This window comes from Magnolia sinica, chromosome 14, assembly GCF_029962835.1.
Source record: "Magnolia sinica isolate HGM2019 chromosome 14, MsV1, whole genome shotgun sequence".
NCBI classification, from domain to species: domain Eukaryota; kingdom Viridiplantae; phylum Streptophyta; class Magnoliopsida; order Magnoliales; family Magnoliaceae; genus Magnolia; species Magnolia sinica.
The window spans coordinates 74,268,891-74,283,383 of record NC_080586.1 but is presented as its reverse complement, the minus strand read 5'-3'; the positions used below and the strand labels follow the sequence as shown (position 1 = coordinate 74,283,383).

The 14,493-nt window shown below is 42.8% G+C and overlaps 1 protein-coding gene across 1 annotated transcript in view; it reads left to right on the top strand.

The window, feature by feature from the left end:
• LOC131226203 (autophagy-related protein 9-like) overlaps positions 1-14,493 on the top strand; it is a 41,096-nt gene that overhangs the window by 14,901 nt on the left and 11,702 nt on the right. The window contains exons 5-6 of the mRNA XM_058221968.1: positions 1,552-1,774; positions 14,237-14,416. Of these exons, the coding sequence (XP_058077951.1) occupies positions 1,552-1,774; positions 14,237-14,416 (403 nt within the window). The remainder of the gene's footprint in view (positions 1-1,551; positions 1,775-14,236; positions 14,417-14,493) is intronic.

Here is a 14,493-nt window from a genome sequence, read left to right as displayed (position 1 = left end):
AACTTTTGTGTGGGACATGGAATTTTTGTGTTATTGTTTCTGAATTAGTGTGATCTAAGCCTGAAATCTTGCATATCATGTTTAATTTCATGTCCTGCATCACAACGGTTGGGAAATCGGGATCATTGTTGAGGAATCTGTTAGCAGCAAAAGTATGGCATTACAAATAATGGCTGGGACCTCAAATGTGCTTCAAGTAAGATGGGCTTGCACATTCATGGATTCATCTCTTCTGCTACAGTCATTTGCATTTTCAGGTGGGTAATGTATCCAAGTCTCTCTTCTTGGAGGGTACATGGTGTTCTAAAGTACCTCTCTATGAGCTATTTGAAGATATTCTATTTAATCTTTTAAAGGTAACATCGTTGGAGTTTTTTGTGGAGAAGTGGCAGCAATGTGGTTTGGTGCTCACTTTTCAGGAGAAACTTCAAAGAGGTGATTGCTAGGTTAATGAAAATTCACCAACTTGTGAAGATTCTCCAAGACTGCTGCTGCATTGCTACAGGAACAGCAAAGTTGGCCATGAACTTTGATATCTTTTCCAGTCATTTTTAAAGATGACTGTTGTTCAGCACTCTCTCTCACGCCATGTCTATGGTGCGCTCGTGGGGAGTTGTGGACTTCCAGTTGGCTTTACAAATCTTGTTCTGCCAATTATTCCTATCTATGGTCCTATCGCTGTTACCTGAACAAAATTCAATATCCCTTCTCACCACTGCCATCCAAATCCTTTTAGGTCTTGCCGTCATTCTCTTTGAGGCCCTTTAATCCCCTATCAAATTTCTTCTCCTCAGTACCATCTGCGGTTGGAAACCATGGATTCCATGCCAAACAACATAAAAGGAGGAGGGTTTTCCTTTGAAGTGATGATTTGTGTTGTTTGGATAGCAAAGAAAAGGGTGGATTCCATTCACTTTTCCATCTTTTGGATTCTTGGCACAAGAAACTGGGTGAGTACTATGAAAGGAATATGAGTTTTCCACTTGCTACATAAACAAGAACTTAAAATTGGAATCTATGTTTCAATAGTTCTCGTGGAAAATCATCATTGGATAATTATTTTTTTTTCATTTCTTTTACATTCCATGTATCCAAACATGCCCTTAAGTTTCATTAGGCATGGAGTAATCACACAACACTTCAGAGGCACATCTTCAATTCATCCGCCAACATTAGTTCTATTGAAAATATCCTCAACCGTCTCTTCATCCTTCTACATCATGCAAGGTAATACAAAATTCATTTTCTGCAAATCTCATAGCCATTGATGTTAACTAAACCCTCTCTGTATAGCTATTCCCACTATCATTGCATTATGAATACTTTGTCTTGGCTCTACTAAATTTAAGCTTTTCTAGAACCTCCTCTCCAAATCTTCGATTTGTCATTTGCCCCTAGTCTTGTTGACCAACACCATGACATCAACAACGTATAGCCAATAAGCTATTTATGTATTTAAAGAATTGGACTTCCTTAAACTGTCTAAGAAGAGAAGCTAAATTGCAATTTGTAAGTTTTCCCATATTGATACCAAAATGTGTGCTTCTACAGAAATTTTTGTGTTAGGAGGGACTTCATCAGCAATCCTACTGCCTTAAAGAAGAGACTAATGGCAGTTGGGCTTGGGATGCTTCTCATTTCTCCATTTCTTGTTATTTTTATGCTGGTGTATCTCTTCTTGAGGCATGCTGAACAATTTTATAATCATCCGAGCACAGCTTCATCTCGGAGGTGGTCTAACTTATCAAAGTGGATTTTTCGAGAATTCAATGAGGTATTATTCATATTCATATACTTCGAATCTTTATCCATATTTATGTATGGTGTTGTTTTTGAATCTCAAATTGTAATTCCTGATATGTCCTCCCTTCTCATCATGTTATTAGGTATATTTTTGGTGATGTAGATTATATCATTTATGTGATTTGTGTTGCTATTGCTTCATTGTAGAAGGTGGTCAGTGCAATTTGATGGACCGGATTGCTTCAAAGGGTATGGGATGAACCCTACTATCCCTCTAGTTGATTACTAGAGACCACCTTGAACACCCCTCTCTTTTCTTCTCCCTAATCGCAAGCACAATAAAAATCTCATTTTTATTGCCAACTGATTCCCATGTCCAACAATAGGGGCCTTTGTGGCCTCTCAAGAAAACTCAAACCCTAAAGCTAGAGAAATGACGAAACTGCCATTGCTTATGGCTATTTCATATAATGCTATAGCAAAGGTTAATTTTTAGTCACTTTGTTACATAAAATGGACTTAAAACAGGGTAAGAGCCCGTAGGTGCCTTTGACTTGTTGGTGTACACGTGGGGCCTATACATGATCATGTGAGGGGCTCACTTTGGTCTCGTGTTAACACACTCGTGGATAGGACCAGCTTGCATCAGCTCCCCTCAGCTTGGAAGAACTCAGTTCCGTTGAGTTCATTTCGATGTACTACTCATTGATCTCCGGGTTGAGTGCTGAAAATCTTCACTAGAAATCCATGTACACTCAGACCTTAGACCTTAGTCGACCATTCCACTTCACTAAAAACTTCTGATACCCACCACAGTGTGTGGATGCAATTTGATTGTCAAGCTCATCTTTGTTCACTTTGTTGCACATTCGTTGCACATCAGGTATTTGAATCATTTGTTCTTCGTCATCCCCATCATCATGGTGTCTGATGGACACATTTAAATATTCTACATTGATGATAGGGCTGATCCTCAACTCAAGTGGAAGCTTGATGAGATGCACATTTTTCTTCAAGTCTCTTGCTCCCAAAGTAAGGACTCACATTCCTCGAATCTATTTTTCCCTGGTGGTAACTGTTTATGCTTAAGATAGACCATCACATGGTCATTATCATTGGATTGCCAATTGTCGCATCATGTCAGCACATCCCTTGTAGTTTCCATTAGTTTGTGCTATTGTAGTTCTAACATCCTCGTGTGTCTTCATGATATGTTGCTCAAAATCCTCAGCACCCTGGCATGGTCCGGTACTAATCAATAGTGATACTGGATCAATAGGTTGTCAAGGTTTAAGCCCATCAATGGTTTCAAAAGTGGAAAATTCTGTTGTTGGTTTGCTAAAGACTTGTAGGTGAACTCTGCTTGAGATAGAGTAAGATCCCACATGATGATCATCCACAAGACATCACAGACTCACAAGAAGTTCCCAATGCTCTGGTTGAGCACTTCTATCTGACTGGCGTCTGTGTATGTCAGCACTTGAGAGATTTAGTTTGGTTCTTATTTTTTCCCTGAGTGTCTACCACAAGTTACTCATGAATTGCACATCTTGGTCAGACACAATGGTTTAGGAACCCCGTGTAGTTAGACCGCATCCCTGAAGAAGAGGTTTACAACATGCATGACATCCGTCTTCTTCTTACATGGGATAAAATGGGCCATCTTGGAGAAGCAATCAACTAAAATGCAGATGGAATCATGACCTTGTTGTCTCTTTGTCAACCCCAAGCAAAATTCATTTTAAGATCTTCCCATGGTTCATTCAGAACATGTAATGGAGTGTTTCCTTTACCAAGCTGACATATGCGCATTGTCGGACAATAGTGATGACATCTTTCTTACTTCCTAGCCAATAAAAATGATATTCAACCATTTTTATGGTCTTGTCAATCTGCAGTGATCAGCAAGGCCACTAGAATGCAACTCCTGCACCACTAGCTCTTACAATGAGCCCTTTGGAATACATAGCCTTTGTATCGTGGAACATGTACCCATCATGTACAAAAAATAGAGGTTACTCATCTTTTGATCTGACAGATAAGGTGGACAATTTTTTTTTGAAAGTCTCCATCAGCAACACAATCTCTCTTGATTTCCTCAAGTCCCACTGTTGAGACTGAGAGGGTGGTCAAGAGATGTGTTTTCTTGCTGAGAGCATCTACTACATTGTTCCACGTTTGCTCGGTATTTGAGGTTAGTGGTGAACTTCTGAATCGATACACTCTACTTAGCATTTTATGCACTTAATTTCTTTTGGGAGTTTAGACAACTCAAGGCCCCATGGTTTGAATAAAGTATGAACTCTCAATGCACTAGATAGCATCTCTATTGCTTCAGGGCTTGAACTACAATGTACAACTTGACGTCATAGGTAGAGGGCCTTTTTCATTCATTGTTGAGCTTTCTGCTGAAATATGCAATTGGATTCCCTTCATGGCTTGACACCACCAATGCCCATGTGAGAGGCATCACCCAGCGCTTTAAAGATTTTATCAAAGTCCGACAGTTGGAGAATTGGTGCTTTGTTTGGTCTCTTTGAAGGCGATGGCCGCTGCGTAGTCCATTCAAAAGGATCAACTTTCGTACAGGTAGTAGTTGGTGCAATGACGAAACTAATGTTCCTGATAAACCTTCATTAAAAGGTTGCCAACCCATGAAAACTGAGAACCTCGTGAATGTTCATTGGAGTTGGCTAATCAAGGATGGCCTTTGTGTTTTGTTGACACAACGAATCGCAAGAAAACTATTATGGGACTCATGTAGGCGGATTTTTCTAGGTTGATATAGACTTCCTCTTGTCAGAAAATTCTCATCACCTATCACAGATATATTAAATGATCTTCAGGTGTATGATTGTAGATGAAAAGTTCGTCCAATTTCATAATGACGAACTTGCCTATGAATGACCATAAGATTTGTGTCATGACCTGCATGAATGTGCTTGGTGCGCTTTGTCAGGCCAAATGACATGATTAACCATTCATATAATTCATCCTTTGTTTTAGAGGGAGTATTGCATTCGTCCTGTAGATGAATTCTGAATTTGTTTGTAATGCAGGGGCATTTTCACACCGGGCTTAAGTGGGGTTGCCTGTGGGATGCGGGGGCACACTCGGGGTGGGCGGGGCCCACGGAGGAGGTCTCGTGTTCGAGACTCCTCACTAAGGGTGATTAATGCGCATCTCACACCGGGCTCGAGTGGAGTAGCCTGTGGGATTGGGGGACATACTTGGGGTGGGCGGCCCATGTAAGGCGGTACCCATATGATTTGAGGCCTACGAGGGGGGTTCGGTTTAGGTCCTAACCCATGAGATGTGGGGCTTAGGCTATGAGAAAAGAGATTAATTCGTCATGCTCTAACAGTTCGAGCTTTCAGAGTAAGTGGTTAATTTTCCTGCATCAAATTGGTATCAGAGCGGGAGGTCTCGTGTTTGAGACTCCTCACCGAGGGTGATTAATACATGGGCATTTTCACACCAGGTTCGAGTGGGGTCGCCTGTGGGATGCAGGGGGCACACTTGGGGTGGGCGGGGCCCACGGGGGAGGTCTCGTGTTCGAGACTCCTCATTGGGGGTGATTAATGTGCATTTCACATCGGGCTTGAGTGGGGTAACCTGTGGGATGCGGGGACACACTCGGGGTGGGTGGCCCATGTGAGGCGGTATTCATGTGATTTGGGGCCCACGAGGGGGGTTCCGCTGAGGTCCTAACTGATGCAGGACATGGAAAATTAAATATGATATGCAAGATTTCAGGCTTAGATCCTACCAATTCAGAAACAATCACACAAATTCCAAGTCTCACATGAAAATCCAAACATTCAATTAAAAAGGGGAATCTATGCGGGTCCAAGCCGACATAGGCTAGGACTGGACCAATAAAAATTATAAACCAAATGATGTCAAAGGGAAATAAAATCAACTACTCATGCATAAAAATCAGTCCCTAATCCAAGGGATTCCCTAATTTCAATTCAAGGAACCCTAAGGTGATAAAAAGGGGCGAATCAATTAGGGATCATGTAATCTAGGGTTAGGATTCATGAAAAACGGCTATGAGAGGATAAAAGAGGATAAAAACCTGAGCCAAAAGATGATCCTGCATGTGGATAGCAACAATGGCCCAGATGGACGTGCGTGTGATCCCGACCGCACGTGTGTGGGGCCCACTATTCAGAAAAAGGCCACCTTGGCCCTGGTTGGCCAGGGATGGACTCTAAAACCCCCAAATCTCAGCTCGATCTAATGTACGGTTTATGCATGGTGCTCCACCAAAGTTTCAGCTCACCTGCGGGCCGAAATCTGGAAACCTGCTGTAATGAAGAAATCTGATGCAACTAAAGGACAAATTCAAAGTACGGATGGTGGGGGAAGATGGAAAAAAAGATGATGGAAGATGGGGGTGAATTGGGATCGATGTGGCTTCGCACCCACTTTTGAATTCTTCCACAACTCACGAAGAGAGCAGAAAAATAAAGTAGGAATTTTTTATTAACTTCAATGAATCAAAAGAACTACAAGGGGTGCTTATTTATAGGGAAAATCCAACCTATTACTTGGCGATGAAGTAAACTAAAATAAAAACCAAACAGAAATCTAGAGCGTTCACAATGTTCTAAATAATAAAAATAAGCAAAACCTAAAATATGAAATCAATCCGACGAGTGGGCCACAATCATGAGATCCCATGATGGGCTTTTCTTGACTATTGGGCCCATTTTTCTGAATCAAAACTTGTCTTCTAGCTAGGAGGCCCTCCCTGGACGTCGTCATCGAGCCAGATCGATGGTGGGGTCCTCCTTCTGCGTACGTACGTGCGTAGGGGTGGTGATGTGCGGGCGTGCGTGTGCACAATGTCCTGATCAACTCTCCCCGGCTGCGAAGATTTCGCCACTGGCGAAATAAAACTCCTGAACCGCTCTAGGATGTCGGGATCAAGTCTCTGAAGCTCCTCCTCAGTGAGCCACGCGCTGTTTGAAGCTGGGCGTGACTTCCATTTAACTAGGTATTTCTGAAACCTGTCATCCGACGTGGAAATTATCTCATGGTCCAGGATATCCTCTATTTCCTCTCTGAGTGTGTGAAGGCTAGGTATGGGAGGCAGAGGCTGGGATGAAAGGTCGGGAAGAGGCCATGGATCAAAGGGTAAGGTTGGGACATCAGGATGGGTGGGCGAAGGGCCGGACAAAGTATCAGTTGGTCCCTAAAAAGCAACTAGATCCTTCACATTGAATGTGGAACTAATTCCCATAGAAGGTGGAAGATCTACCTCATACACATTGAGACCGTTTCGCTTTATAATTTTGAAGGGCCCAGCGCTACGCGCGTGTAACTTATGAACGGTCCCTGGAGGGTATTGCTCGGGCCTGATACGGACCATCACAGTTCCCAATATTGAACTCTTTGAAACGTCTATGTAGGTCTGTAAAAAATTTGTAATGCTCATTACTAGTAGTGATCTTTCGCCTGATTTCTTGATGCAATGAATGTATGTGATGCGCAAAAGACTCTGCAGACTCTGATGGCTTATGGGACGATGACATGGGGATAAGATCAATAGGTTTCCTAGGCTTATAACCAGTAACGACTTCAAAATGACTTAGACCTGTGGACCTATTGACAGAACTATTGTATGCAAACTCAGCTATGGGTAGTACGACGTCTCATGTCCTAGTATGCTCCCCCCGCTAAACATCGAAGTAAACTCCCTAGGCTCCTATTAATCACCTCAGTCTGGCCATCGGTTTGAAGGTGGTAGGCAGAAGAAAATTGGAGCTTAGTATTCATCATGTGCCATAGTGTCTTCCAAAAGTAACTCATGAATCTCACGTCACGGTCAGACACTATGGATTTTGGTAACTCATGCAGTTTGACAACCTCACTAAAGAACAGCTTGGCAACATGAGAGGCGTCGGAGGTCTTAGAACAAGGAATGAAGTGGGCCATTTTAGAGAAACGGTCCACGACAACGAATATGGAGTCATGCTTTGGAATATTCTTGGGAAGTCCAAGCATGAAGTCCATACTGATGTCCTGCCAAGGGATGAATGGGACTGGCAAATGTGTATATAATCCTGTATTCTGTTTCCTATGCTTTGCAAGTTGACTAGTACGATATTGCCCTATAATTTTGGCCACGTCCCGCTTGAGGCTTGGCCAATGAAATCTATCCTGCACTAGGGCAATGGTCTTGTCATGACCGAAATGACCTGCAACCCCCCCTGAATGTAACTCCCAGACAAGAAAATTGCGAAGGGAGGTGCGTGGTATGCACAAGCGGTCACTCCTAAACAAATATCCGTCCAAAATCAAATACTCACTGTTAGCTCCTGACGGACTCTCTAATAAAGACATACACAACCCCAAAATCTGGACACTCAGAATACTCTTCTTTGATGCGCTCAAGGCTCGTAACTTCAACGTTCATGGAGTTGAGTAATGCAACTCGACGACTCAACGCGTTGACAGGCTTATTCTCTACACCGGCCTTGTGCTTAAGCATAAAAGTATACTCTTGAAGGAATTGAACCCACTTAGCGTGCCTGGGGCTTAATTTCTTTTGAGAGTTCAAGTATCTTAAGGCCTCGTGATCTAAGAACAAGACGAATTCTTGCGGTAACAAGTAATGTCGCCAATGGCGTAGTGATTGCATTACCGCGTAGAATTCCTTGTCATAGGTGGAATATCTTTGCTTCGCTTTATTCAATTTCTCACTAAAAAAGGCGACAGGGTGCCCTTCCTGGCTAAGTACTTCTCATATGCCGACTCCTGACGCGTCACATGCGACTTCAAAAGCTTTTGAAAAATCTGGAAGTCGCGTGACTGGAGCTTCGGTCATCTTGACCTTTATCTCCTTGAAGGCCTTCGAGGCGGCCTTTGTCCATTGAAACTCTCTTTTTTATGCAATCCGTGATGGGAGCCACAATGGAACTGAAGCCTCGAATGAACCGCCTATAAAAAGTGGCTAAGCCATGAAAGCTACGTACCTCATGAATATTGCGGGGTTCAGGCCAATTAACGATGGCCTTTCTCGGGATCCGCCGGTACGCCCTCAGCTGACACATTAAAACCTAAGAAGATCACACTATTAGACAAGAACACGCACTTCTTTAGGTTGGCGTACAACTTCTCAGCCCTAAGGATCCCACAAACCTTCCTCAAATGGTTGACGTGTTGCTCCTTAGTTGTGCTATAAATCAAGATATCATCAAAGTATACGACCAGGAACTTCCCCATGAAGGGTCTCAACACTTGGGTCATCACACGCATGAAAGTGCTTGGGGCATTAGTTAACCCAAAAGGCATAACTAGCCACTCATATAGCCCATCCTTCGTTTTGAAGGCCGTCTTCCACTCATCAACAGGGCGTATACGGATTTGGTGATACCCACTTTTGAGGTCGATTTTTGAGAAGATAGCAGCATTAGCCATCATATCTAGTATGTCATCAAGATGCGGTATGGGAAATCGATACTTGATTGTGATTTTTGTTGATGGCCCTACTATCAACACACATCCTCCATGTGTCATCCTTCTTAGGTGTAAGAAGGGCGGGCACGGCACACAGACTCATGCTCTCTCGAATGAAACCCTTCTCTAGGAGTTCGTCAATCCGCCTCTTCAACTCAGCGTGCTCCTTCGGGTTCATTCTGTAATGTGGGAGGTTTGGTAGAGTTGCCCCAGGGATTAAATCAATGGCATGCTGTATATCCCTCATAGGGGGAAGCTCATTTGGTAAATCATCAGGAAAAACATCACGAAACTCATATACTACCTGAATGGCCTCAGTGGGTAACTCTACGCTAGTCTCTGCTACACTCTCCCTAGCCACAAGGGCGTATATCATCGAGTCCACCTCCGTCTCTCGCTCAAAGTCTTTGGCATTCAAAATATGGAGCGGTTTGGACTTGGACTTGGACTTCTTCACTTCTTTTGGGCCGCTCACACCACACTGTGTGGTGAACTCTTTTCCAGTTGTATTCTTGGGTGTCAGAGGATTTAGCTTGACCTTCTTGCTCTCAAACCAGAATGTACACACATTTGAACGACCAAATATGGTAACATCCCTCTCATAGAGCCACGGCCTACCCAGAATGACATGACCCACATCCATAGGAACAACATCACACCAAATTGTGTCTTTATAAGATCCGAACTGAATAGGGACAAGATAGCGGTGCGAGACTGGAATAGATGTTTCATCAACCCAGGAGACTCTATAGGGCTGAGGATGGGCTTCCAGCTTCAAGCCCAAACGACTCACAGTGCTAGTTGATGCCACGTTGGCACAACTACCACTATCCACGATCATCTTATAGCTTTTTTCCCCACATTTTGCATAAGTGTAGAAGATCGTGTTGCGGCGCCAGTCATCAGTGTTCTTGGCTTGAGCCAGGGTGCAACGCACAATTGTGAGAGTCACAGACTCTTGTGCTCCCTCTTCCTCATCACTAGGGGTTCTGACTGACTCATATTCCTCCTCTTCACTATCACTCTCTGGGGACACTACTTCTACTTGCCCATCAATAAGGAGTATTTTGGTGCCATCTCTCGTGCCGCACTGGTGAGCAAAGTGACCAAACCCCTGACACCTAAAACACCTAGTGGCCCCACTTCCAAGTGAACTAGACTCGACAATCTCTTTACCCTTATCATCCTTAGGTCTGGGCTGAACATTAGGGGAAGGTTTGTTTTGGAATCCCGTGTTAGGTCTAGCCCCAGAGGGGTTGGCCTTAGTACTGGATTCGCGAAAGTCAAACCGCCTTCCCACAGATGCTTTAAGGTATTGCTCGACATCTAATACTACTTGGTAAAACTGTTCGATAGTGTCTATGTCTTTGGCGAGCAATTCTCTCCTAATGTCAGGACGGAGGCCCGTTTTAAAACGAGCAAGGGTGAGTACGGGGTCCTCATCAAACTCACAGCGGGTCGAGTACTCTTCGAATTTCTCAATATAGTCAGCAATACTCATGGAACCCTGTCGAAGAGACTGCCACTCCTCAATCAACCGCATGCGATAAGAGAAAGGGAGGTACTTCTCTTTCAGCGTTTCTTTCATTTCTCTCCAATGGATTATTGGGAGTTCCCTCGCTCTTTCTTTTTTTCACTCGACCGTCGCCCAAAACCTCTTTGCTTGACCCACAAGCTTCATCTTGGCGAATCGGACTCGTCGAGCATCTGACATATCATACCACTGAAAATAGTGATCCATATCCGCCAACCAATCTAAAAAAGCTTTAGGGTCTAAGTGGCCATCAAAAGTAGGGGCATCTACCCTAACTCCATTGAAGAGTTGTGCATCTGGGTCATATTGATCATGATGTCCCTCACGGGGTGGGTGCACAGGTACGCACCCATGACCAGCTCCTTGGCCGCCTCCATTCCTTGGTCCAACCTCCTGACCAACTGCTTGAGATTGGACATCCTCCCCAGTGGTGGGGTTTGCCCTGAAGGAGGCCTCTATTTCTTCGAGGCGTTTATCTATGTGTTGTTCCAAATGCTTATTCAAGGACTCAACTTGCTGGGCTAACTTGGCCACTGTTTCTTGTAGTTGCTCCATGTTTAGTGTGGGGTGCAAACTGAAACTGCGACCCGTACGTGTGGGCATACACTGACTTGCTCAACCTAAGGACCTGCTATGACAACTATATGTGTCTAAAAACTAAATGACCCTACGAGACTCTATATGAAGGAGACTACACACTGTTACTAAAATTCAGCTATATATGATGGACTGAATGCATGAAGGACTCAAACAAACTAAACCCTAAATATGTGGTGAGTTCCCCTACAAGAACCCTAGGCTTTAATACCAAATTTGATGCAGGACATGGAAAATTAAATATGATATGCAAGATTTCAGGCTTAGATCCTACCAATTTAGAAACAATCATACAAATTCCACGTCCCACATGAAAATCCAAACATTCAATTAAAAAGGGGAATCTATGCGGGTCCAAGCCGACACAGGCTAGGATTGGACCAATAAAAATTATAAACCAAACAATGTCAAAAGAAAATAAAATCAACTACTCATGCATAAAAATCAGTCCCTAATCCAAGGGATTCTCTGATTTCAATTCAAGGAACCCTAAGGTGATAAAAATGGGCAAATCAATTAGGGATCATGTAATTTAGGGTTAGGATTCATGAAAAACGGCTATGAGAGGATAAAAGAGGATAAAAACCTGAGCTAAAAGATGATCCCGCGTGTGGACAGCAACAATGGCCCAGACGGACGTGCGTGTGATCCCGGCCGCACGTGTGTGGGGCCCACTATTTAGAAAAAGGCCACCTTGGCCCTGGTCGGTCAGGGATGGACTCTAAAACCCTCAAATCTCAGCTCGATCCGTTGTACGGTTTGTGTGTGGTGCTCCGTCAAAGTTTCAGCTCACCTGCGGGCCGAAATCTGGAAACCTACTGTAATGAAGAAATCTGATGCAACAAAAGGACAAATTCGAAGTATGGATGGTGGGGGAAGATGGAAAAAAAGATGATGGAAGATGGGGGTGAATTGGGATCGATGTGGCTTTGCACCACGGTAGTTAGCCCTTCGAAAAGGGAGGGCTTCGCACCCACTTTTGAATTCTTCCACAACTCACGAAGAGAACAGAAAAATAAAGCAGAAATTTTTTATTAACTTCAATGAATCAAAAGAACTACAAGGGGTGCCTATTTATAGGGAAAATCCTATACCCCAAAACTTGCTCCATGTGCGCAACCTATTACTTGGCGATGAAGTAAACTAAAATAAAGATCAAACAGAAATCTAAAGCGTTCACAATGTTTTAAATAATAACAATAAGCAAAACCTAAAATATGAAATCAATCCGACGAGTGGGCCACAATCATGAGATCCCATGATGGGCTTTTCTTGAATATCGGGCCCACTTTTTTGAATCAAAACTTGTTTTCTAGGTAGGAGGCCCTCCCTGGACGTCGTCATCGAGCCAGATCGATGGTGGGGTCCTCCTTCTGCGTACGTACGTGCATAGGGGTGGTGGTGTGCTGGCGTGCGTGTGCACGATGTCCTCATCACTAACCCATGAGATGCGGGGCCTGGGCTATGAGATAAAGGGATTAATTCGCCATGCTCTAACAGTTTCAGCTTTTAGAGCAAGTGGTTAATTGTCCTGCATCAGTCTGTATTGGCCAATACGGGCCTTATTGACACCAATACGCGGCTGCCTTATTATTTGTGACTAATACAGGTATTTAAGTGTGCCGGCCAGCCCATTTTTTCATTTTTCCCATTTCTAAAAAAGATTTTTTCTTGCTTGGGATTGTTTTAAACTAATTTCTGACCATATTTTAGTTGTTTGGAAGATCAGAACACGTGATTCGGACTCAAATTGAAGAATAAAAAAGTTGTAGGCAGTATAGTTGAAATTAATAAAAAGGGTAATAATGGGAGGCATTAATTTTTCTATTTTGTTTTTTTCTTGCTGTAATGGTGTCGAATCAACATGATAACTCCAAATCGGCCAAATCAATGCTTGATTTGTGTTTCATTTGGGCATATTTTGCATCAACTACATTTTTTTTTTTTTTTGGATTTGTGCAGTATTGGGTGGGCATCGTTTGTACAAAGTTAGAAACTGAAAATCCAAGTAAACTATTCATATCCTTGAGTATAGGATCATATAATTCCTCTAGTTAAAATGTGTGGCAGCACTATTAGACTGTCTTTCCTCAACACAGTTACTGGATACTCCCACTTAATGACATACAACACCAGTACAAAGTTAGAAACTGAAAATCCAAGTAAACTATTCATATCCTTGAGTATAGGATCATATAATTCCTCTAGTCAAAATGTGTGGCAGCACTATGAGACTGTCTGGATACTCCCACTTAATGACATACAACACCATTGGTTATTTTCGTATTCTCTTTTTCTCGTGAACCCCTTATATTGTTTTCCCCCCTTCTTTTTAAGGACCCCTTTGAAGGAATGCTTCATTTTGTCACTTATTTAAGTTTTTTGTTTGTACACTGAGGTATAACTATAAGATTGATCCGAGTCTAGCTTGTTCGCTCTTCAGGTAGGTGATTTAGCATGACACATCTGATGTTCTCTATTTTTCAAAAGATTCTGAAATTCAGAGCCATAAACATTGTCCTACTCCACCCCTTCGCCACACGGCATTCTTCCTCCAACCGCACCATGTTGTGTCATATCCATCACCGGGCACTAATTGTTTTAAGTATTCATGTTGCTGGCAATCTTGGTTATCAGAGTCAATGAAGTTCAATTGAGCTTTTCTCAAGTTTATTTTTGTACGATTTTTCTTTTCTTTTTTACTTAAATTGGCATGAAGCATGTAAACTTAGTATGCATTGAATACCAAATGCATCAATATTTGATTTATTGTAATTGGATGGAAAGAGATTGTTTTCTTTTGCTACCATCAGTCTCAACTCTCAAGCTATTCCATTTTATACATTGATTTGTACACATTTCAACTGATGTTGTTTCTTGTTTGCATTTCAGGTCGATCATCTGTTCAGACACCGGATTGACAGTAGTGTTGTACATGCTGCTGAATATCTAAAGCAATTCCCCTCTCCTATTGTTACCCTAATTGCCAAATTCATTTCTTTTGTTTCTGGTGGCTTCGCTGCTATTCTGATCATCATTGCATTCCTGGAAGAGTCTCTGCTAGAGGGTCATGTAAAGTCACTACTCACGACACTGTGATGCTTTACGCTGAATAGGGATTATAGGGTAGCCTCACCTCTCCAGCTTGC